Source organism: Astatotilapia calliptera, chromosome 7, assembly GCF_900246225.1.
Source record: "Astatotilapia calliptera chromosome 7, fAstCal1.2, whole genome shotgun sequence".
Taxonomy (NCBI): domain Eukaryota; kingdom Metazoa; phylum Chordata; class Actinopteri; order Cichliformes; family Cichlidae; genus Astatotilapia; species Astatotilapia calliptera.
In genome coordinates this window covers 50,166,544-50,188,396 of record NC_039308.1, presented here as the reverse complement: position 1 = coordinate 50,188,396, position 21,853 = coordinate 50,166,544, and the positions used below count along the sequence as shown (strand labels likewise).

The 21,853-nt window shown below is 40.9% G+C and overlaps 2 protein-coding genes across 6 annotated transcripts in view; one reads left to right on the top strand and one right to left on the bottom strand.

Moving 5' to 3' along the window:
* Positions 1-495: 495 nt before the first annotated feature.
* Positions 496-21,853, top strand: part of tmem117 (transmembrane protein 117) — a 48,322-nt gene continuing 26,964 nt past the window's right edge. For 2 of the 5 annotated variants that reach the window (XM_026175368.1, XM_026175371.1), the window contains exons 1-3: positions 499-1,208; positions 2,639-2,946; positions 20,738-20,870. In XM_026175368.1, coding sequence (XP_026031153.1) covers positions 2,667-2,946; positions 20,738-20,870 — 413 coding nt within the window. In that variant the 5' untranslated portion in view covers positions 499-1,208; positions 2,639-2,666. Of the gene's footprint in view, positions 1,209-1,235; positions 2,280-2,638; positions 2,947-20,737; positions 20,871-21,853 lie in introns of those variants that run through there. The other 3 variants (XM_026175370.1, XM_026175369.1, XM_026175372.1) reach the window with 3 other exon arrangements.
* On the bottom strand, positions 13,091-16,941 carry LOC113026505 (P2Y purinoceptor 1-like). The gene is made up of 2 exons (XM_026175373.1): positions 16,476-16,941; positions 13,091-14,626 (listed from the first exon to the last, which is right to left on the bottom strand). Exons 1-2 carry the CDS (start codon positions 16,519-16,521, stop codon positions 13,638-13,640), a joined length of 1,035 nt encoding a protein of 344 aa, XP_026031158.1. The 5' UTR covers positions 16,522-16,941; the 3' UTR covers positions 13,091-13,637.

The window sequence follows — 21,853 nt, the reverse complement described above, 5'->3', positions numbered from 1 at the left end:
GGCTGAAAGATCTATCGCTTTATCACCTCTTCAGGTTGTAAATCGTGTTTTTTAAAAGTAACTAAGTAATTAATTACTTTTGAAAATAAGTAATCAGTAAAGTAACGGGATTACTTTTTGAGGAAGTAATCAGTAATTAGTTACTGATTACTTTTTTCAAGTAACTTGACCAACACTGATTGTGACTAAACAAATGAATGATCACTGGCAAATTGCACCTCGTTCCAGTGTCCAGGTAGGATAGACTATTCCCCTGATATGATGAGTTTAGATAATGTGGATAATTTTATCGGATATTCTGGTTGAAGATGAAAGACTGTTGACACTCAACTCTTCAACATAAACCAGGACGATTACAGTCACTGTGGAAGTTTGTTTCTGGCACTGAAAAAAAAAGCTGGGATCTCAAAGTTTTGAATTAATAATTCAAAATTTAGAGGAAATAACTCCAAATTTCGAGTTAGGTATCCCAAAGTTTTGAGTTAATAAGTTAAAGATTTGCGTTATTATCGAGTTATGGGTGACAGTTTTTTTTCCAGAAGCGGAAAAAATCTTCCTCAGAAAAATCCTCATAGAAATCTGGTAGTTTCTAATGATGTTTAATGGGTTAAGTTCAAGTAACTTGAAAAATAAAGGAAAACAACATCTAATCCGTTAATATTAGAGGTTCGTCCTTGGCCTGTTGTGATACATATATTGGTATACTTATAGATTCCTCAAGTCTTACTTGTGTTATGGATGTCGCTATCATTTTATTTTGAAACACGTGAGCGGAAGTCGTGTATTTGTATTGGCTCTGACTTTGGCGCTAGTGAATCAACGTGTTGGCTACATTGCGTTGCACTGATGCTGCGCTTGCTGTGTGGATTCAGCCTCCTCCATCCTTGCTACAGCGGCGGTAGAAGCGTCCTACTTACTACCCAGAAACCGTACCTCACGGCGGGGACTCAGTGACGAAGCACCGCCCGCTTAATAGCCGCCCCGCCCGGCGTATGGACAGTCCGGCACAATGACAGAGGATTTGTGGGTGCCTCTGTCGTATACCAACAACAACAGGTCGCATGGATAATCCCACTTCAGCCCTGTCGTATCATCTCCTGTTTAGGATGATTAGAGCGCCGCTGCCGGCTTGATGTGGCCGGAGAGCAGAGCGGGAGCGGGGCTTCTCGTCCTGGACATCGACTGAGAGATAAAACGGCGTGGAGCAGGTGTGTAAAATCGTGTTGACTTTACCCACTGCACATGCACAAATGAGAAAAAGCGACGTGCATGCAGGTAACTTGCACGGATTTTGGCTGTCCCACATCTCACTCGGTGTACCCTACATTCAGATAAGAAGGAACCAAAATGGTCAAGCTTGTTGTGATATCTCATAATTATATAAGGTCAGTGATGTGACATTTGGCGTCGTTAGAAGGGAGATTGGTGCGATCACGCACTAATGCCCTGAACACGATAGTCCATTCAGAAATTGCCAGAAGTGCCTCAAATAGAGAGGCCATTTGGAGTATTTCCTGCAGCACTTAGACTGCTCTGCTCTGATCAGTGCAAATCTAATCTTTATGCTTTAGAGGGAGTTCAGGTCCCGAAACATCAGTTGAGCTCTTCATTACTCATCGTGGTTATCTAGGGTATAGCCCACCCACCCACCTTCAGATAAACTTATCCCGGCCCAGTTTGTTCTTTTTTGGGTGCTAAGTCCCACTTAACTCATGTTTTGGGACTCTCTGGTCACAAGTTGCTAGCCACAGAATGGGAGCAGGTCCCTGGTCACACTAAAAGTCTGCCTTCTCCTCCTGCTCGTCTTCCTCTAAATGCTTGCAGTTTGATAAAGAAAGCAAACTAAATCTGCATTTTACCTCATCACCCAAGGTGGCAGCATCATGACAAGACAAACATGATGCTGGTGAAATTTAATAGCCAGGTCTATTTTTGAAGCCATTACATAATTCCTTCTTCCCCCTCCATGCCCTGTTTTAGGGAAGGTATGAAAGCAGGCAGAAGTTCAGCCCAGCAAAGTCAGACGGTTCAAAGAGGTAGAGAGCGATGGAGTAAAGAAAGAGTGGAGTTCATGGGTGAATAATGATTAAAAATACAGGAGGGACGGGGTGTCTGCAGGTTACTCATGCACTGCTTGGCTGGTGTTGCCGGGGAAAGCCTCACTGTAATGCTGGAACAGTTTTTTTTAAGAAGAGCGCAGAGCAGACGGGCTGAAAGGAGACGAGCCAGCGATTTATAGCTAATAGATATATAGTACTTCAAGAGTCCACCACTTCCAGGTATGACACGTGATTCACCGGCACAAGAGGACACTTGAGTGGATTGATCGTCCACTTTATGTTATTTTTCTCTCCTTTAAATCGATTACAGGATATAGGCTGTTTGCTAATTTACAGCTGAGTGATAATCTTAGGACTGATTGGAAACTCTGGTTTTGTGTTAAGAAATCTGTGTGCGTTATTGGAGGTGCTGCTCTATCTGAGCCGGGTCTGAATTGAGCATGATCCTAATCCATTATCTTTAGTGATATTCCAACCACTAATCTGTGTCTGAGGGGTGCGTTTGCTCTAATCTGCCTGGCTGGTAATGTAATCTGACTAAAAGAAGCACTTTCTCTCTCTCTCTCTCTGACTCCCAGGTGTAGTGTGGCTGGAGGGCTTAGCAAGATGGAAATAGATGCCCTTTTTCGCTACTATTTCCAGCACCCGTGGTCCCGTCTCATTGTGGCGTACCTCGTCACCTTTTTTAACTTCCTAATTTTCGCCGAGGACCCCATCTCTCACAGTCAGACAGAGGCCCATATGATTGTGGTGGGGAACTGTTTCTCTTTCCTCTTCAACAAGTACCCAGGCCTCGGGTGGAACATCCTGAAAGTAATTGGCTGGATACTGGCCATTATCACTGGCCTGTTAGCCGGGAAGTTTATATTTCACCGCCAGCTCTTTGGTAAGTCATGCACACAATAATGCAGTGGAATGTGCAGAGTAATGGCTTTTCTGTCTGAGGGAACTCCCCCCACCACCCCCATTGATGTTCTTGTTGTTGCTATTCATCGGGGAGAAGCACGTTTATACTCCTGCTCTGCTTTTTTTTTTGTCAATGGGAACGTAATTAAAGAGATTGTTAATTATTTTCTTTGTTGAAATCGCTGCTGATTCATCTTTTCATTGCGGCAACTAGATGTACACTGAAATTCTATATGAGGACTTGCATTCCTTCAACAGATTTGTGACTAGAGGTGTTTAGAAATGTCTCAGTAGAAAAAGTGCAGATGGAAATAATATTAGAAGATTACCTCAGAGACTTAACGTTGGACTCACAAGCACACTCCTGTATTCATGGCAGACACCCAAGCAATAAACAAAATTTCCCTTATTTCTTCCTCTAATTATTCCAAAATATAAAATGAAGAGTGTCTGCTAAAGTTTGTGTATGCAGTGATCTTTTTGTATGTGTTTCTTTATACATTGCTCTGCAATAGTCCTGAGCTTTCTCTCGTTTTAATGTATTTTTGCTGTTGCGGAGCCAGATGTTCCTGTAATGTTTTTTTTAACCTGCTCTTGAGAAATATTTCTCCAGGCTTTCTGAAGGTCTGTGAAAGTTTTTCTTTGGACATTCGTTTGCTTTTTTATTTTAATTTTCAGTCCTCATAGCTGACCACTTTCAAATGCTTTTTGTTGTTGGTTTGTTAAGTGACTTAACAGGATGATTTATAGGTCAGTGTTATGTATTTACACATAACAGACAATTTAGCAACTTCTGCATTTTAAACTGTATTTATTATGTGTTTATACTTTTATATTTATTTATTTTAGCTTGATAGGCATACAATTTATGTACCAATAAGGTGATTCCCAAAGAGATACTAGTCGAAAATCTGGTGTTGCATAAGCAAGCATGTTGTGCAATGTGCCCTTAAACATCTACAGTAGATCAACAGTATCTGAAGGCATTGTCCTTAAGAAATATAATAAAGTACCAGCAAAGACTTGACACAGAACCTGAGTGAAGCATTTCGCTGTTCAGTTGATCCGTCTGCTGTTCACTGAAGCCTCGTCAGAAATGGTCTCAATGGTTGTGAAGACGTCTTTCTTAAGGAAGGGAAACGGGGAGAAAAAGGCTGAGGTGTGCCAGCTACACAAGAACTGAACTGTGAAAAAAGTGGCAATCGGTCTTAAAAAGTGATGAACTTAAAACTTTGAGATTTTAAAGCCTGAAGTATTTGGTTCAAATTGTCATCGATATGCATGGAAAAGATCAAGAGGGAGGTACAACAGTGAGTGTTCAAAGCCATCTGTAAAGCACGGTGGAGGCTCTGTCATGGTCTGGGACTGCATTTAAGCCAGTGGTGTTGGGGACATTGTGAATACAGAAGAGTATGATCTTTTTGGTTCATCTTGCTGATTCATCTGAAAAGCATCTGATTGGTATCAGTTTCGTGTTTCAGGACACCAATGATCTCAAACACACTACCAAAGCAGTAATGTCATACGTGGACAGAAAAAAAAAACACAGTGCGACACCATCAGTCATCGACTGGCTTTCCCACAGCCTGGGCCTCAGCATTATTGACGCAGTATAAGAACAGAACAGAAAGCAGCCAACACCCAAAGAACAGCTTTGACTGATCTTCAAAAATCCTGATGAACTATTCCTAAAGACTACTTAAAGAAATGTCAAGAAAACTTGCTTAAGAGAGCTTACACTGTGTTGAAGAATACAGGTGGTCATATAGTAAAGACTTTCAATCATTTTACAATTTTTCCTTTTCTATATCATAGTTGTATGTATGTTTATATGTTTCAATAAATCACTTCCTCTATTTATCACTTCTCTAGGATAATACTGTACAATGAATTGAGGGGTGGATAGAGACTTTTGCACAGTGCTTTAGCACTTCGCTTTTAACATTCTTGCTAACAAGAGATGGTTGTAGTGAAATAATATTAACTGCAGCATGTCGTATTAACAAAAGTGCAATGAAAGCTTCCCAAAAAATGTTACACCAAACAGAACAATGGTGAGAGTGCGAGAGACTGAAGAAAGAGTAAGAACCTGACAGGAAAGCATCATCATCAGAGCTTTTTAGCTAAGTTTACAGTCAACTAAAATTTATTGTAAACAACCAAAGAGAAGCTGTTGGAGTAATCAGTGTGAAATGCTTCCAAACTGCTGGCGTTCAGCTGTTAGCCTCCTCCATGCTGTATTAGCTTTACCAGTAGCAGCTGGTGCACTGCTGTGTGGTATAATAAACAGAGAGCAACATGGAAGTGAATTCAATAGATTAGCTTTATACATATCAGCAAATTGTCACAATATCCGATCCAGCCTTTTGAGTCAGGATAGGACTGATAACTGACCCAAATCAATTTTCTTTTCCCCCCCACAGATGCAGTAGTTGTTCTCAAAATCTGTATTCAGATTTTGATGTGTGATATCAGTAAAGTTCCCCGTTTAATAGAGCTGTTTTACTAGAACAGGGCTGTAGTTTTTCATGCCAGTCAAACTGTCTCAAGTGAAAGACTAAGGGTTTGTCACTGCAAGAAAGTTCAGGTGGTGTCGGCATACGAATGCATTAACACTAATGAAGGCTTTGTTCAAATATGATAGACTATAATAGCAGAACTCTTTATGTTGTTACTTCGAGCTGTGTTTTTCCTGCTGTGACAGGTTGAGAAGCTCTGCAGCGGAACATGTTAGTCAGCTCTCACACCTCTTTGATACATTTCCTCTTCTTTTTCACCAACCTGGCTTTTTTTTCATCTGTTCGTATGACACTTGTATCACTCTGTTGCTCGCTCGGCTTCCTCCTAGTCACTCTCCTTTATAACGGCTGTGACTCCATTGTCATCCTCCCTTCACTTTTATGAACTGCGCAGTGCTTCCAGTTGAACTCACAGGTTTCATTTCCTGCTCACTTCACAAGTCACTTAGTGCCGGATATTATTGGGCACGCTGGTTTATCTTCTTGGATGAACCGTTACCGACTATAATTAGATGGCACAGCGTGGTGGCGGGTGCTCGAAGTGATCATCTTCTCTGAACATAAATAGAAAACTGAGAGTCCATGATGACATGACAGTTTCAGCAAATGCAGAGTCCTTCCTATAAGACGGGAAGTGGAGCAAGTGGGGAGTTATTAGATCTAGTAATAGCAAAATTGTCTCTTCACTTGCAATCACTGAATAAATTGGAGGGTTTTTATACTTAGAGTCTAATGTTTTTTTTTTCTTTCTTTTGGGTCAGGACTCCATTACTAGACTGAGAAAATAAAAAGGTAATTTGATATGATTTAAATAAATGTTTGTCTGAAATAGAACATGTAATATTTATTCATTGCAAAATATAAAATATCATATATAGTATATAATACATATAATAATTGCATTTTTAAAGCCTTAACAAAAGGCCTTAACATGATGCGTAAATTTACATATTTTGGATTTTCTGGGCTCATCTATCATTGGTGGGTATAAATGCCCATATCTAAATAAATGCAAGTTTTGTTATAGGAAGTTGGGTTGCTGCAACTACTTCTTGATCAGCCACAGTGATGTGTTCACGGTGAAAAGATAAAAGAATGGATTTTCATTTGGTTTAAGATGATAAAACTAGCTAGCTTATTGCTCAGAGGTTCTAAATTATAGCTTAGTGTCACTGTGCGCTTGCGTGTATAGACCATCAACAATGTGGCAAATTAAACCCCTTTCAGACGTGTGTACTCACTAGGCTGTGAAATGAACACTGATCACTACAACCTCATACACACTTTCAGTACAACAAGTCTGAACTGCATGGAGTTGCATTAACGAATAGACACCCATCAAGAGTACTGACTAATTGACTCACATAGGCAATGCTTACATGTGTGAGACATGAGACTGTAGAGCACCTACCCAAGAAGTGGCACTTTAGTCCCTACTCTGATCATCACATTAGGGTTAAGATGAAATATTTCTTTCTTTGTTTTGTTTTTTTCACGGTTTCATTTTCATCTTCTGGGGTATTTCTTGTTGTCTATCTCTCTCTCTATCTATATATATATATCTATTGTACCAGTATCCAGTATCGGTTGACTTGAGGTGTTTTATGTTGTAAGGTAAAGACCCTGCATTATTACATATCACAAACCCTATGAGCAAGCACTTGGTGACAATGGGAAGGAAAAACTCCCTTTTAACAGGAAGAACACTCAGCCAGAACCAGGGGCTGCCATCTGCTGCGATCGGTGACAAAAGACATGCTGTGAGAGAGAGCCAGAGTTTAAAAGTAACTAATGATTAAATGCAACAAAAGGGTCCAGTGTCACCTGATGCAACCCTAACTATAAGCTTTATCAAAAAGGGAAAATTTAAGCCTAATCTTAAAAGTAGAGAGGGCATCTGTCTCTGGAATCCAAACTGGGAGCTGGTCCCACAGTAGAGAGGCCTGATAGCTGAAGAGTCTTCCAGCCATTCACTTCTGTATGCAAAATCTCATTGCTTTTTCTTTCTTGTTTAATTTTTATTAATCTAAATATCAGTACAACAATTTCAATTTCAAAACATTGTAAAAAGGAGGTTTTAAAATTAATTGTAAATGTGTTCTTTAGGTCCATCTGCAGTACTTATATTGTCCACCAGATTAATAAAGGAAAAAATTTAAAGGGTCTATTCATCCTTCTATCTAACCACATGACCAGTTTGGTCGGGATTAGGAATGGAGGATAAAGTAAATTGTCCTGATTTTTGTTCATCTGCTTGGCTGTATTAAGAAAATCCTTGTGAGTTAGGGAAATACCCACTGACTCTCATCACCAGAGAGTGCCTTCACTTTAACAGACTGGCAAAGCCAGCGTGTTACATTTACTGGATGTAACGGAGGTTAAGTGTCAGACTGCTCCCCAAAACAGCAGATTTTAAAATGCGCGCTGCCATTTCATTACAGTCGGGTTAATCAAATTTCATTCATTGTGCATTTGGCATTTCCAACGTTCATACAAGACTTCAGTCAGAAAATGTTTAGCAGTTCTAACTTCTTCATCGGAACGAAGTTGCTTTTTAAAAAGTAAGTTTTGTGATATTTTGTTCCCAAACTATTACATGTTTATGCTACAGTATTTTCTTGGTCTGTGATTTTAGTTTGTTATTGGACGATTGCTAAGCAGCATGATGGCGTCACAATATGTCCTGCACAATCAGGTGGCTACAGGCAGCATGATGATGGAAAAGAACCTACAGGGGACTCGGGTGTATCTGTTTGCATACAAATAAATCCACTATATAACTATTTTCATAATTCACATAGTGCTCAAACTGGGATTTGTACATCATTTTAAAATCACATTGACACAAAATATTTTTCCAGTTCTGGAGTGTTGTGGAAGCTCCAGACTCTTGGTGTGTTACACCACCAGCATTTTGTCAGTTGCATGATTCATAATGGTAATGTACAGTAGGTGTGCATGTAGTTCAGTCAGTTTTATGTCAGGTTTTACACTAGGGCCCGGTGGATCTGTATCGGGGTCAATGCAATTGCATTAGCTCTAAGGTATGTAGGAGAGGAGTGCAGCTCATTCATAGCCAGGTGCAACTAATGCACTTCAACAAGCTTCTGAACAGATGGTTTGGACTTCTGTGTGCGGGCGTGTGTGTCTGTAAGTGTGAGAGAGCGGCGATATTTTGCAAGCACATGCACGGATGTGTGTTTGTGCGTGTGTCTGAGTGAGGCTGAGAGTTGGAGAGGCGAGATATGCCATGCACAACATTTCAGTGGAGCGGTTATGCAATCACAAACACAGGTAGAGCATAAGAGAAGCACTACAGAAGCAGGCCCACAATAAAATCTATCATCCATTATAAGTCTGCCACACAGGCCCACATGGCCCACTTACTGCTCATCGTGATATCCCCCACTAACATTGTGCAGATATCAGTCTACTATCTCTTCTATCCTCTGATACGTAGGGAGCCAGTGGGAATGCTTCTGGGTAGGAACACAATCCATGCAAAGGTCTGAGCATCTTTAAAAAAAAAAGCACTTTGGAGTGGCAGACTGAAAGTTTTTTTTGTTTTTTCCTGTATCCACATTTAGAAGAGGGTGTCTTCTTGTTCCCTTGAACCAGAGCTAAAGTTCTGACACTGTTTGCAGTTTCATGCCTAACTTTATAGAAATGTGTCTCAGGCCTGGAAGCTGACATCGGTTTTGAAAGGTGACACATCCCCTGCATCATTTATAATTTATCATGGCCTAGAAAATGTTTTGCTGTGAATTGCACCCACAGCCTTCCTCTTTTTGTGCGGTATTTGTCACAATATATATATTATGTCCCCTCTCAGAAACTTACAGTTTTTAATCCAGTTGCTGCATAACACTTTATTTGAACTAGTTTTCATTCGTGTTGCTATACGGGTTAGGCATGGGTGCACTGCAGTGTTTCCACAGTGAATAAACGCTCTTTGATGAGTGACTTGTGTGATTTTTAAGTTGACATTTGAGGCTCAAGGAACAACCTATCCTGCTCCATTCAGCCTCTCAAGGCTATGTTTGCTCTCTAATCGAGTGGGTGCTAGCCAATGACTTCTGGTCATTCAAGGCAAGACTGGCTGTCATTACACATTTGTATGAAATCTTGGGTCATACTGGGTTCTCTGGGTTTCATGTCAATGAGTTCCTAATGAAATAATTGTTAGAGCCAGACTCAGTGTTCCAAGTCTCAGTCACGCAAAGCCACGTAACTATATGGGTATAGCTATTATAAATGCCGATACCGATATATGGCTAAATTGCTAATATTAGCCTGTCAGTCGGGCTCTAATAAGTGTGTTACAGGTGAAATAATGTGAAGAAGGAAGATTGTTTTTAAAAAGTACAGCTAAAATTTAACATTTAGTTTAGGTTAGTATAAATGCAGCCGTCTATTTTGTCAATTTTGACTTTGCAGAAAATGACACTGCCCATCTCTTTAATGCTGCCTCAGTGACCATATTAGCATAAAATATTCACCTATTTCTCTCTGAGGCTTTGTGAATTCCAAAAGGCAAAGTGAAGGGTAATGTTAATTCATGTGGAGCACTGTCCTAACTGGATTAGATCCTACTTTGCATGTTATTACAGACACTTACATTCAATCAAGCTATGACTTCTCTTATCCACCTGAATGAGCCATTTAAGGCTCCAGATATTGTGATTAGCTCTTAAAAAATAGTAAGTAATGTGAGAGTTGTCCTCCTATGGTCACAGACGTGTGTGTGTGTGTGTGTGTGTGTGTGTGTGTGTGTGTGTGTGTGTGTGTGTGTGTGTGTGTGTGTGTGTGGGAGAGAGAGAGAAACTGTGAGATGTGTTGTTGGCTGCTCTGTTGCTGGAGTGCCTCTCATCCCCTTTTCTCTAGTCTTGATGATTGTAGCCTGCAGGATGCCATCTGGGTTCTGTCATGAGTTATTACTGTGGCAAGCAAAGGCTGACATGGCTTATGTACAGCATTATGTGGCCGCAGGTCAAAGTGAACTGAGTCTGTGTAGGAGTCAATGTGTGGGTGGCAGGATAGGAGGCTCTGTGTGTTATATTTATATGTATGTAGCTATGCGATATTTTATTGCCCGTGCATTTGTCTCTTAGATGATGTGCTACAGTCGTGAGCAGGAAGTCTTTCCGAAATAATGAATTGTTGAAGTGAATTTTTGTTGCAGTCAGTTTCCCTGACTTCCCTGTCATTGTAAATTTAGGTGTGAACAAAAATAAATGTGCTACCTTAGGCTCCAGGAAAGGTTAAATGCACACAGGTTTTAAAGCTTGATCACCATCAGCACCTCTCTACGGAATGTTTTTTAGAATCATTGCTTTGGTTCAGTCTCACCATTTTCATGAGAAATTCAGTTAGTGTTTTCCTAGCTCTTGGACATAGCTAAGCGTGTGTCAGCTAAAAACGTAACACAAGTTATTTCCCCAGGATTCTGGCTCTTGCACCTCCTACTACATGACAAGCAGCAGGCGTAGTGGAGAAAAGGAAATCGTATTTGGAAGCGTACCTTTCCTTTATGAGATAATAACATAACCTTTTTGTTGGTTGTGAAGGGAAATTTGCCTTTTATCTTGTGTTGATATACAAACCTCAAAAATTATCTGGAATATCACATGAAACTACAGATCAAGAATTAAAAAATCAAAAACTGACAAGTAATTGAACAGCAGAGGGAGACAAAGACACAAAGAGCAAGCAAACAAAGGAAACCAGCCAAGAGGAAATTGCTTATTTACCTGAAATGTATGACTTCAGAGCCAAGCCATAAATAACAAAACTAGACTTCCACACTGCTTACTGGAACAGGTACAGTGGTACACTGGCCTAGTTGCCAGCTCTCTATGTCTCGGCTCTATTTTCTGCAGTCTCCCAGTGGAGGGAGTTCTTTTGTCACTTTCCCACCTCTGATTTATTATCCATATGCTTAGTTACAGAGGTGCTCAGCTCTGGGGACATTAGTAGCCGTAGCTGCTTCAACAAACACCCCCCCCCCCCCCACCCTGCCTCACAGTGTTGCCACAGCTTGGCAAATAAGCAATGTGATGAATGGGTTTGGTCCTGTTCACATGCTCAACTGCAGATAGAGAGGAAACTCAGGGTTTCTGTTCTGTTTTTTTGTTGTTGTTTTTTGTGTTCTGTTTTTTTACTCTTAGATCCCTAAGGGGGCAGGATTGTTCTGAGGTTTGGAATCAAAACAAGATGCAATAGTGCTGCATACTGAAACCTAAAATAGATGAAAGTGCATATGCATTATATGCAAACCCTCACAGTTTACAGTATAATGTGTATGAATAGATGACTTGAATACAGAGCAATGTTTGCAATACAAAGACTGTGCATTGTGTAGTTCAGGTATCAGTATGGATGGTACATTGTTGATGATGATCACATTTTCCATGGTAGCATCCACTTCTCTGCAATACAGTCAAAATATTTGAACAGGTACGGGCACCATAACTAACGAATAACAAGCGTCTAACAGGATTATATTTAATTTACCTGAGCCTTTCTGTTTTGATACAGGCTGAAGTCAGAACCTGAACGTCATATAGGGATTGTTAAAATCTTAAGGGTCGGGTGACATAGAGTGTGTTTGGCAACCACAAGCTGTCAGATCAGCTTTGATGCTCCTCTTTAATAGACTCTGATAGTCAGTGTGGGGTGAACATTTGATAAATAACACAATTCACGTGATTGTCATGCTATGAAAAGCATAGCAGGCTAAACATCCATTCAAAAATGAGTAAAGTTCTGATAAGCAGACATTTAAGGTCTTCGAACTTGACTGGTCTGATGTTTTAAATTAGTAGTGTACTATGCAGTGTGGACTCACAGACACTAATTTGTGCTTTGAGGTGTGAACGTACAGAAAAAAGATTAACGGAGACTGGATTTTTAAGATTGATACCAATATTTGGCCGATGTATATATAATTTTTCTTTTCACGAAACATAAACAGATTTCGGTATTTTTTGTTATGCGCAGTTACAGAGTTCTTACTATCATAATGTAATATGACAATGCAGTTTAAAAATAATCTTGTTTTATTGTCACAGCAAGTCGTGGATTACCTGTTTACACTCTGCCCACCTCTGCTCGGATCAGCTGGTTGTTGTGTTTGTGGCATTCCGTGTTGCCAACAGGGAAGTTGTGGCCAAATTCACCAATGTGGAAAACTTCCACATTGGTGAATTTGTTATGAGTAAAAGACTCACTGCCACCAAAACAAGGAAACTGAAATACTTTGATGTAAAGCAACAAATAAAATCTGCTTAAAGTAAAGGAAAATTGAAAGACTTGGTCGTGGTATAATATCCTTAAGCCAGTGATTTAGACTTGGCACACTAGTAATATTAAGAAATTCTGTGGACACAAAATAGATTGTGCTATTATTTGCCAACGGTCTTGGAGGATGAGGTACTTAAAGAACCTTTTATTCAGGTCTTTGGAAAATAATTTGTCACCTGTATGACTCTCATACATTATATAAGCAAAACTCAAGCTTGTGTTATCAGTGAGTGTGACGTTAGCTGTGCACAGATTTTAATAGGCACAGCTTCAATGCACAAACAAGGATAAGACCACAGAAGATTTATTGATTAATCTGATTTATTTTCATCTTAACCAAATGTTTATGTAATATAGAATAGACAATAATGCAATCTTGCTGTGTTGTTGCATTGATCCCAGATGGTCAGTCACAGCACTATACTTTTTCATTCCTCTTACACAGTAGATTCAGTAGCAGACAGGCCAGGATAATTATACTATTATATCATATCTGCCACTGGCACTGTAGCAACAGGGAAGCTGGATTCTTGCTCTAGCACTTTTGTCCATTTGTGGAGGCGCTTATGGTAAAGTGCTGATTGTTTGAACTGGAGATAGTGTGTTGACTATACATTGTTTTTAACACTTAGTGCTACTATACTACAGACCTGGTTGTTATGCTTTGTATCCTCTGGGGGCCATTAGGCCATAATTGCCACTAAGGTTGTTCTATATATTTTTGCCACTGGCTCTAAATGACTGGGTCTGCAAAGGAATGCATAGCGCCAACATTATCCTAGTACCATGCCAGGACCTTATTTGAACCAAGGCAAGTTAAGGTAACTAGCCATAAACTGTCTCCAGCAAATCACTCAATTACCCCAATCCTCCTGCTGGCTCTGCAGCAGAACCTCCTGTATTGGCCTCTTTTCCATGCCAGGAACTTCCTCTGGAATTGTTCACCTGCCAGAATATACAGCACTGGGTCCAGGCAGCTGCTTACACTGCACATGGCTTCAGAAAACTCATAGCAAGCATAGAGTACATTGGTGTTGGAGGGGGTCACCAGGTTAGAAATCCTCATGAATACCATGGTGGTGGCCATAGTGTGGTAGGGCAGAAAGGAGACCACAAAGACGAGTATGGCGGCAGTAAGGAGATGCAGGGGCTTTCCTCTCGCTCGGTTGCTTTGACCTCTTGGGAGACGCCTCAAAACTCGAACCGTCATGGTGTAAAAAGCAAGCATGACAGTGAACGGCAGCAGGAAGCCTATTGTTGTTCTGATAATGATGGCTGTTCTGACATAGTAAAAAGGATCCTGGATCTGGTCCACACACACAGTGACATTTTCTGTGGGCTGAATAGAAAAAGTTAGAAATAAGTCAGGAATGGAGCTAAGGACGACCAGCACCCACACGCAGAAGGAGCACAGTTTGGCTTTACCCGCATTCCACCAACGAAGAGAACTGATCGGGTGCACTGTGCCAACGAAGCGGTCGAAACTGATTAGAGTCAGGAAGAGGATGCTGCCATATATGTTGATGTTGAAGAAGGACTTCTTGAACTGACAGAAGATCTGTATGTTTGTGATGTGGGGCCTCCTCAAGGTAATGTAGAGGGAGAAGGGCAGTGTGAGGATCCACCCCGAGTCACACAGAGTCAGGTTAAGCAGGAAAATGTTGCTGGAGCTTGAGGTTTTCCTAAAGCAGGTGTGGTTGATGAGCACTACTAGGTTTCCCAGCAGTCCCACTGGAACAGTGAAAGCAAAGAGCACCAGCACGATGTAGCAATACCAATAGCTGTCCTCAAAATGGTTGCAGAATTCTGTTGACTGGTTCAGGAACACGAGAAGCTCGTCTGGGATTTAAGGACAGGAAGTTGTTAGTTTTTACTACAGTAGTTTTGAAAGGTTGGCTTAAACTAATGTGAGTGGTCAACATTACCATGAGGATAGTTGGATGTCTAATTTACCGAACGTAGCCTTAGAGCTGCTTTGTCTGTCATATGAATGTTTGGACATTTGAAGAGTAATTTGCTCTATTGCTGAGAAGTTGGTGACAAATTGGAGACAGCTCACACATCTGTTTGATGTGAAACTAGATCCAACCAAAGTCTGATAAGCCTGCATTTGTGTTATAGGAAAAAAGTTGATTAATTAACAAGATACCATATTTTAATTTTGCATTGCAATAGGCTGTTTGGGTCTTACCATGATGCACTCTTCTTTACTTCTTTTCACTCTCTATGTGTTTATAGACGGGGTGCAGATAAGTGGTCCGCAGGTGCGCATGCGGTGTCAAAATAAAAGACGCGCACCAGATAAGAAGTTGCAACGCGCGTTTGCGTACATATAAAAGGCACTGTTTTTGTCCGCTAGAGTGGGATTTTTACAGCATATTCTGCACCACATCTCTGTGCGTTCATCATTGGTTTGAAGCCAGCTCACCTCCTGCAACCACTTTTCCGAGAATACGCGCTTCTTTTGCGGTTCGGACTCCTTCTGACATCTCTTTGGAGGTGGAGGAACACCAAAGTAATTGCTTAAAGGAGCTTCTTCGACATCTTTAAGAGTTCTAAACAAATGTTTGTCCTCCTGCAGAAAATCTTATGTACGCAAACGCGCGTTGCAACTTCTTATCTGGTGCACGTCTTTTATCTTGACAGCGCAGGCGCGCATGCGGACCACTTATGTGCACCCCTGTTTATAGACCACTTTGCATTTAAAAATGAGTTATTATTAATATCCGTCTCTATTCTACAGTGTGTTTTTGCATCAAACTGAATCTCATCTCATGAAATCGCATTTTGTGTGTTCACAAATGTAAAATTGTGGTTTTCCAGGTACAGCAGTGGGGTTCTTGAAATCTTCTTGTAGCCTTTGAAATCGATGTTAATGGTCAAGAAATGGTGTTGCCCCTCTTGCCTCATTCTAGCACTATATTTACACGGACACACTTTAATGTTTTATGTCATTCTTATTCTGTATTTTAAGACTGCATTCAAAATACTGCATTTTTGTATTCAATAGTTTTTTTTTTCCCCCCAAGTCAGATGTTTTCATTTGTTTCACTGACTCTGCTGAGTACTTAAAGTAAGATGTTTCCCCACTCTCTCTCAGGGCTCTCTGTATTTACACTACTGTCTCTATAATCTCTGAGCATCACCAGTGTGTCCAGGAAGTGAGTGCTTGATTGTCTGCTGTGAGCAATGAAACCTGAGGGGACTGTTGATCTGTTCCCTCCACCATGTCGGCCGATGTTTGCACTTAATCAGAGATCAAACATTCATTTTGCTCAGGTGAGCAGACCTTTAATAATTCACATCTTAGCACCCTCTGAAAGGGAGAACAGAAAAATGTCTGCTTTGGTTATTTAAAATGCGTAAATGACAGTGAAACATTCGTCACACTGGTATACTGTACATGTAAGTAATAAATTGTTTCCACAGCAGGAAGCTTTGCATGTTTAATTTGAAAAACCAAAAAAAAAAAAGAATTTGTTTCTCCTTCCAGAATCAAACTGGGAATCTTCTTTTGCTCCTGAGTGCTTGGATTAAATTGCAGGGCACTATATAAGTACTGCTCCATTTACCATTTACTAATTATGTCAACAACTACTTTTCACTCAGAAGCTTAATGTTAAGTTTTATAGGTTCATTTACAATAAACTAACTAATGAAAGTATTTGAAGTTGAGATTTGATCTTACCTTCTTTACTTGGTGCTGTACTGTCCCTTTTTAAGAGCTGTGTCATGATGGAGGGATCACATCTCAAGCTGGCTTCAATGCTTCACCACCAATTGTTTGTTTCCCATGTGACTGGAGCTATCGGTGCGCTGCTGCTTTATCTGTGCTGTGTGTGTGTGTCTGTGTATCTGTACATCCGCACAACACAACAAAAAGAGGATTAAACAGAAGTACTGTTTAAATATCAGGCGTAATTGCTTGTCCACGTGTGCCAGTGGATGATTGATTGCTGACTTCTGTTAGTGTTTACTGTCTGTGTGACCTGTGAGTGGATTATGATTTTGTAACCCGAGCACTTCCCCGAAATATCAAATAGAGGTGGAGACTGGAGACCATAAAGACAGAGAGGACCCTGCAGACACAGATTTAGCATTTAATAGAAATGACTTAGGAAGGAAACTGTCAGATGATGGCTAATAGTAGATGATGCGCCTATTTGTAATGAAAAATAAAGCACAAAATACTGGTGTAATGTTTTATGTCCCAAAGATTCTGCCATATTTTACGCTTTATTAAATATACCTTGGTAAACGTGCAATGAAGACGGTTATGTGCAGTGTCAAATCGTCGCCAGTAGATGGAGACAGAGCTGCATCATTGATTTAGATAGAAACGACTTGAGGGAATTTGGGCACTTTAGTAACAGTTTCAGAAGAACGACACTATAAACGTAACGGGGATCAGAATGTAATGTCTGTGTGTTTGCACTGTGATTTACAGACATGCAAAGTGTCCCCGTTTCTCTCTGTCTATCTTTTTTTTCTTTAGTTAATCTTGTGTTTATGTGTGTGGCTTTCTTGTCAATGTGTGGTGTTGTTGTTGTTGTCCCCAGCCGGGCCGAGCCTTGCAGTAGACATTGCTCATGAATCACGCCTTATCGGGATCCTCCACGGTGGGGAGTTGCAGTGACTCAAAAGGCTTGGCTGAATAGCCTTGAATCACCCCCGAGTTCAATCCTGCCCATACAGGCAATGAGAGGACCCCGTGTTCGATGGCTCAGCGCGCTGCTTTAAAAGTCAGATGTGCCGATGCGCACTGTGCATCTACATCTAAGCGAGGACTCAGTGGCACCGGAGGCAATTAAGTTCACCCATGCAAGTCAATTCAATTATGCAACTGTGATGAGCCCTGAAATACCACAGACAAAAAGACGTATGGTGTGGCCTCACACCAGGCCACTTTGCTTTTGCTTCAACCGCTCCCTCACACCCCTCAAAAATTGAGGAGGAATAATGTTATCAGGAGAACTTTCAGCTTTCTATTCTCTGCAGTACTTGCAATCAATAATCAAAGCTTTCACTAATCCAGCAAGATAATTTTATTATATATATCTATATTTAAATATATATATCTATATTTAAATATATATATATATATATATATATATATATATATATATATATATATCTCAAATTCATTTTCTGCAGGATTTTCATTCATTATAACCTCACTTTTTTTCTTTCTCTCCTTATCTCAGCGCCCCTTCCACTCCTTTGGAATGTCAACCTCTTGGGGTTTTTTTTTATACGCACAGTAGAAAAAACTGACAGTGAGCAAGCAGAGATCGAACAGCATGTAAAACTATTCAAGAGTAAACCAGCCAGGCTGTAATGGGAAAATAAATGGAGCATTCTGCTTTGCTGTCTCTCTCTGGCTGTGTTTGTGTGTGCGCGCTTGTGAACACAAACACAATGAGCTCTTCGGGGAGCTGTAACTCAAAGGGACGCTGACTGAGCTCGAGGAGAGGAAAACAAAGAGTTGTTCCTGGGAAGATGGCCGCTTCTGGCACTGGATCACAGCTCACAGAGATGAAGCAGAGAGAGTGTGTGTGTGTGTGTGTGCACATACTGTTATAAACAGTGGAAATGGACTACTATAGCCAAGCTTACTCATCCAGGATTCCTTAATTAAGACTCAGCAGAGTTACCTTGAAGCAGCTGATGGTTGGGGACACTGACTGTCAGATGCTTTGAAGTTTTCTTGGAATTGCTGTTTAATTTAAAGGGGCACTTCACAATTTTTTTAAATATTTAATTCAGCTTCCTCGTGATGGCAGCTGCTACTTAGTTTGGTTGTATAAGAGCTCCTGCAACTTTGGGTGGAGCTCAGAAAGTTAATCAGATGACGGTCTAGTAATGTCATCGGTATGTCACAACTTGGCTCCCTGTAAAAGATGGACACAGCTGCTGTGACGCCACCCATTGGTTTCTGAAGTCCCATTTTTTTTAACCCAGGAAGCGTGTCCTATCGCCATCTAGGTTGCAAAAAAGATCTATGTGATGGGATGTGAGCAGGTCTGACATTGAAAACCTCAATCGTTGGTTTGTGGCTTGTGACTTGCTAATGACAATCACAAGTTGTTAGCTTTTAGAGGATGGTTTCACACCAGTGATAATCCTCCACTTTGAAACATAGCAGGGACAGATTTATAAAATAGACTTAATTTTTTATTCAGCGTAACCCAAAAACTAGTGACTGAGCACTGAACTCATTATAAAAGTGTTTACAGAGTTCAAGTCAGAAAGCTGTTTCCTCAGAGGCTTGTATAGGACTGCAAGTCTTTTTGCAACCACAGGTATCGCCATCTAATGGCCTGCAGATGAAGTGCAGATGTAAGGCACTTTTGCATTGACCTGAAAGCTGGATCCATGTTTTATATGCCTGTGGTCTAACTGTTTGTAACAGAAAATCAATGTTCAGTCAGTGTGCTAAACTGTGTTTTGTTTAGTTTTTTTTTTTTAATAAAGACATTCTTCACGGATCTCTCACATCACCTGCATCGTAATACAGTTATTTGTTAACTGGGTTTATTTTACTTGCATTGTAAGTGAAAGGGACAGAAGTAACAGGATATGTTTACTTTTCTGTCAAATAAGGCAACACACACTGATGTATTTGACTTTGTGGGGATTAATTGTGTTTTCGTGCTCAGTCACCGCCCCCCCCCCTCTCCAACCTGTCCATTCTGAGCCAGGAAAAAGCCCTTAATGAGCACATTTCAGTTGGAATTGATTATTGAAAATCAGATTTTCAATACTGCTAATTGCAATGGCATGGAGGTATGTCCTCTCTATTAGCTAATATTTATATGGATATTTCAAGCAGAGCTGCCAAAAACAAAATTGCTTGCATTTTCCTAGCACTTTTATCCAAAGTGCTTTGTAATTGGCCTCTCACTCATCTATTCCATTCTCACTCAGACGCTAAAGGCAGCAAGCCACCTTGTAAGGTGTCGTTCTCCAAGGACACTTCAAGCCATCAGCGCTGCGATTAGAAGATGACACGCTCTCCCGAGCTAGCCTGCTAATACCTTCGTTGAGATCGTCAAGAGTCAAACAAAATGATCCTTTTCATGAATTTCTTCTGTGATTATTTCGATTTTATAAATCTGCAATGTAAAATCTTTTGGGAATCTCCTAGTATATTTAAGTGTCATCTATTTAGTTAAAGAGTCAATTTGACCCAGGTGGTAGGAAGAAGCACACTAAATGTGCAAAACAGATTGCTTCTGTTGTGTGAGCACTTTTGGGTTGTAGTTCGAGGACTTTGACAGGTGTTGTGCAGTTAAGTTATGCGTGTCTTTGCTTCACAATTGCTATTTTCCCATCATCTTACTTACAAAATAAATGCCTTTTCATCCCACTCTAACCACCAAGTGTGACTTTAAGGTGTAAATATATTAAACAGGAGTCATATTACAAAAGCCAAAATAGCTGTAGTTTTACTAGTGTACAAAATAACCTTCAGAGTTGTGTTGAGTCCTGCCACCAGCTTTCTTTGATTATGTGTTCTGTGCAGAAGGCTGCGTATCTGAATCAATCTTATACTCTGCCAGAAAGGTATTTTACCATAATTTGATTCAAAGCCAGGACTGTATTTAAAACAAAACACCACGGGTCACAAATGTCTGAATAATTTCTCTAAACTGTAAGCGTCATGAAACACAAGCAGACATCCATCGCTGGCATCGTCAGCAGATATAACGACATCCTGAAACCGGGCAGGAAAAGGCCCTTACTTCAGGGCGCTAGAAGTGACGCCTCTAACTGGTCTTTAATCTTAATTTCACTGTGTAAAGGGCACGTGTCTGGCTGTGGAGGACATTATTGATCTCCGACTAATTAATTTACTTTTATCCCCATTTTCGCGGCCATACGTGTTAGCGGGTTGACATGCTGTTTGAAGCGCCACTGACGGCAGTGTCCTTGTCGTGCTCCCTTTAGGTCGATACCTGCGCCTGAAAATGTTCCGCGAGGATCATGGCTCCTGGATGACCATGTTCTTCAGCACCATCCTCTTCCTCTTCATCTTCTCACACATCTACAACCTTTTCCTGCTGATGGCTGGGAGCATGAAGTAAGACGTTCAATCTCTCTCTTTCTCTCTCTCTGCTCCTTCCTACCCCCACCCTCCTTACCTCCTCATTCTGTGCTTCCCATTTGTTAGGGCCATTGTATGCTCCCCTTTGGCTGCTGTGATTGATCTAAATGTCTTGCCTGAATAGAGACTCGATACCGGTCTGATTAATCAGCCCTGACTTTAAATCTCAGGTGAGGGCAGACAAAGTGGAGGGTGGTTAATCCTGAAAGATCACCTTTAGCACCTGCACTTATTCTCCCACGATCTTGACTTTTATTTATTTATTTTTTTAATGTGTTCTTGACATCTCTCTGGCTTAAAACCAAAATGTTGTTTGTTTGTTTTTGTTTTTTTTCCCCGTGTCACTCAGTCTGGGGTCTCGTGTTTTTAGCTACTGCTGCACCAGCTTTCCTGCTGAGAAACCATAGCAGAGCTCCCACACCCACACATCAAGCCCGTGACAGAAATCAGTTTATTGCATTTGCAATGTGGCCATCTAGATGAAGGAAAACACGCCCTTGAAGCGGGCCAGCCAGCCAGACACGAGGTCGCAGCAAGGTGATTTACCATTTTATCTGTTTGGCCTGTTAAAAGAAAGAAAGAAAGTGTGGCAGCTGTCTTTTCAGGTACAAGCTGTCACGAAGGGAAGGCCAAGGCTGTTGTGTGTCTATACAGCACTGCTTTTCCATATTAACAAGGAGCTTGAGCTATCCATGAGGTGCAGGCAGATGAAGGCTATTAGCTATAGGCAAGGTGTGGTGTTTTTCTATGGCCAGAGGGATGAGTTTGTATAATCGGCCCATCTGTCACGCCGGCCGGCACTGTGGCACCGGCATCCATCTTGTTCTGTGTCTCGCTGGCCGAGAGACGGGAAGTGGACGGCCTAGCAAAAGGGCCAGAGGAGGTCTGGGAAGGGGGGTCTGCTGAGATGTCGAATGCTGCTTGCTCAGGGAAAAGTTCCCCTCGCAGTTCTGCCGAGT

What these genes read in the sequence shown, in the direction of transcription:
- LOC113026505 (XM_026175373.1), bottom strand. Translation starts at nt 16,521, where the DNA reads ATGACACAGCTCTTAAAAAGGGACAGTACAGCACCAAGTAAAGAAG. An exon ending in TACAGCACCAAGTAAAGAAG is followed by an intron (nt 14,627 to 16,475) that starts GTAAGATCAAAT and finishes CTTAAATCCCAG; the next exon opens with ACGAGCTTCTCGTGTTCCTG.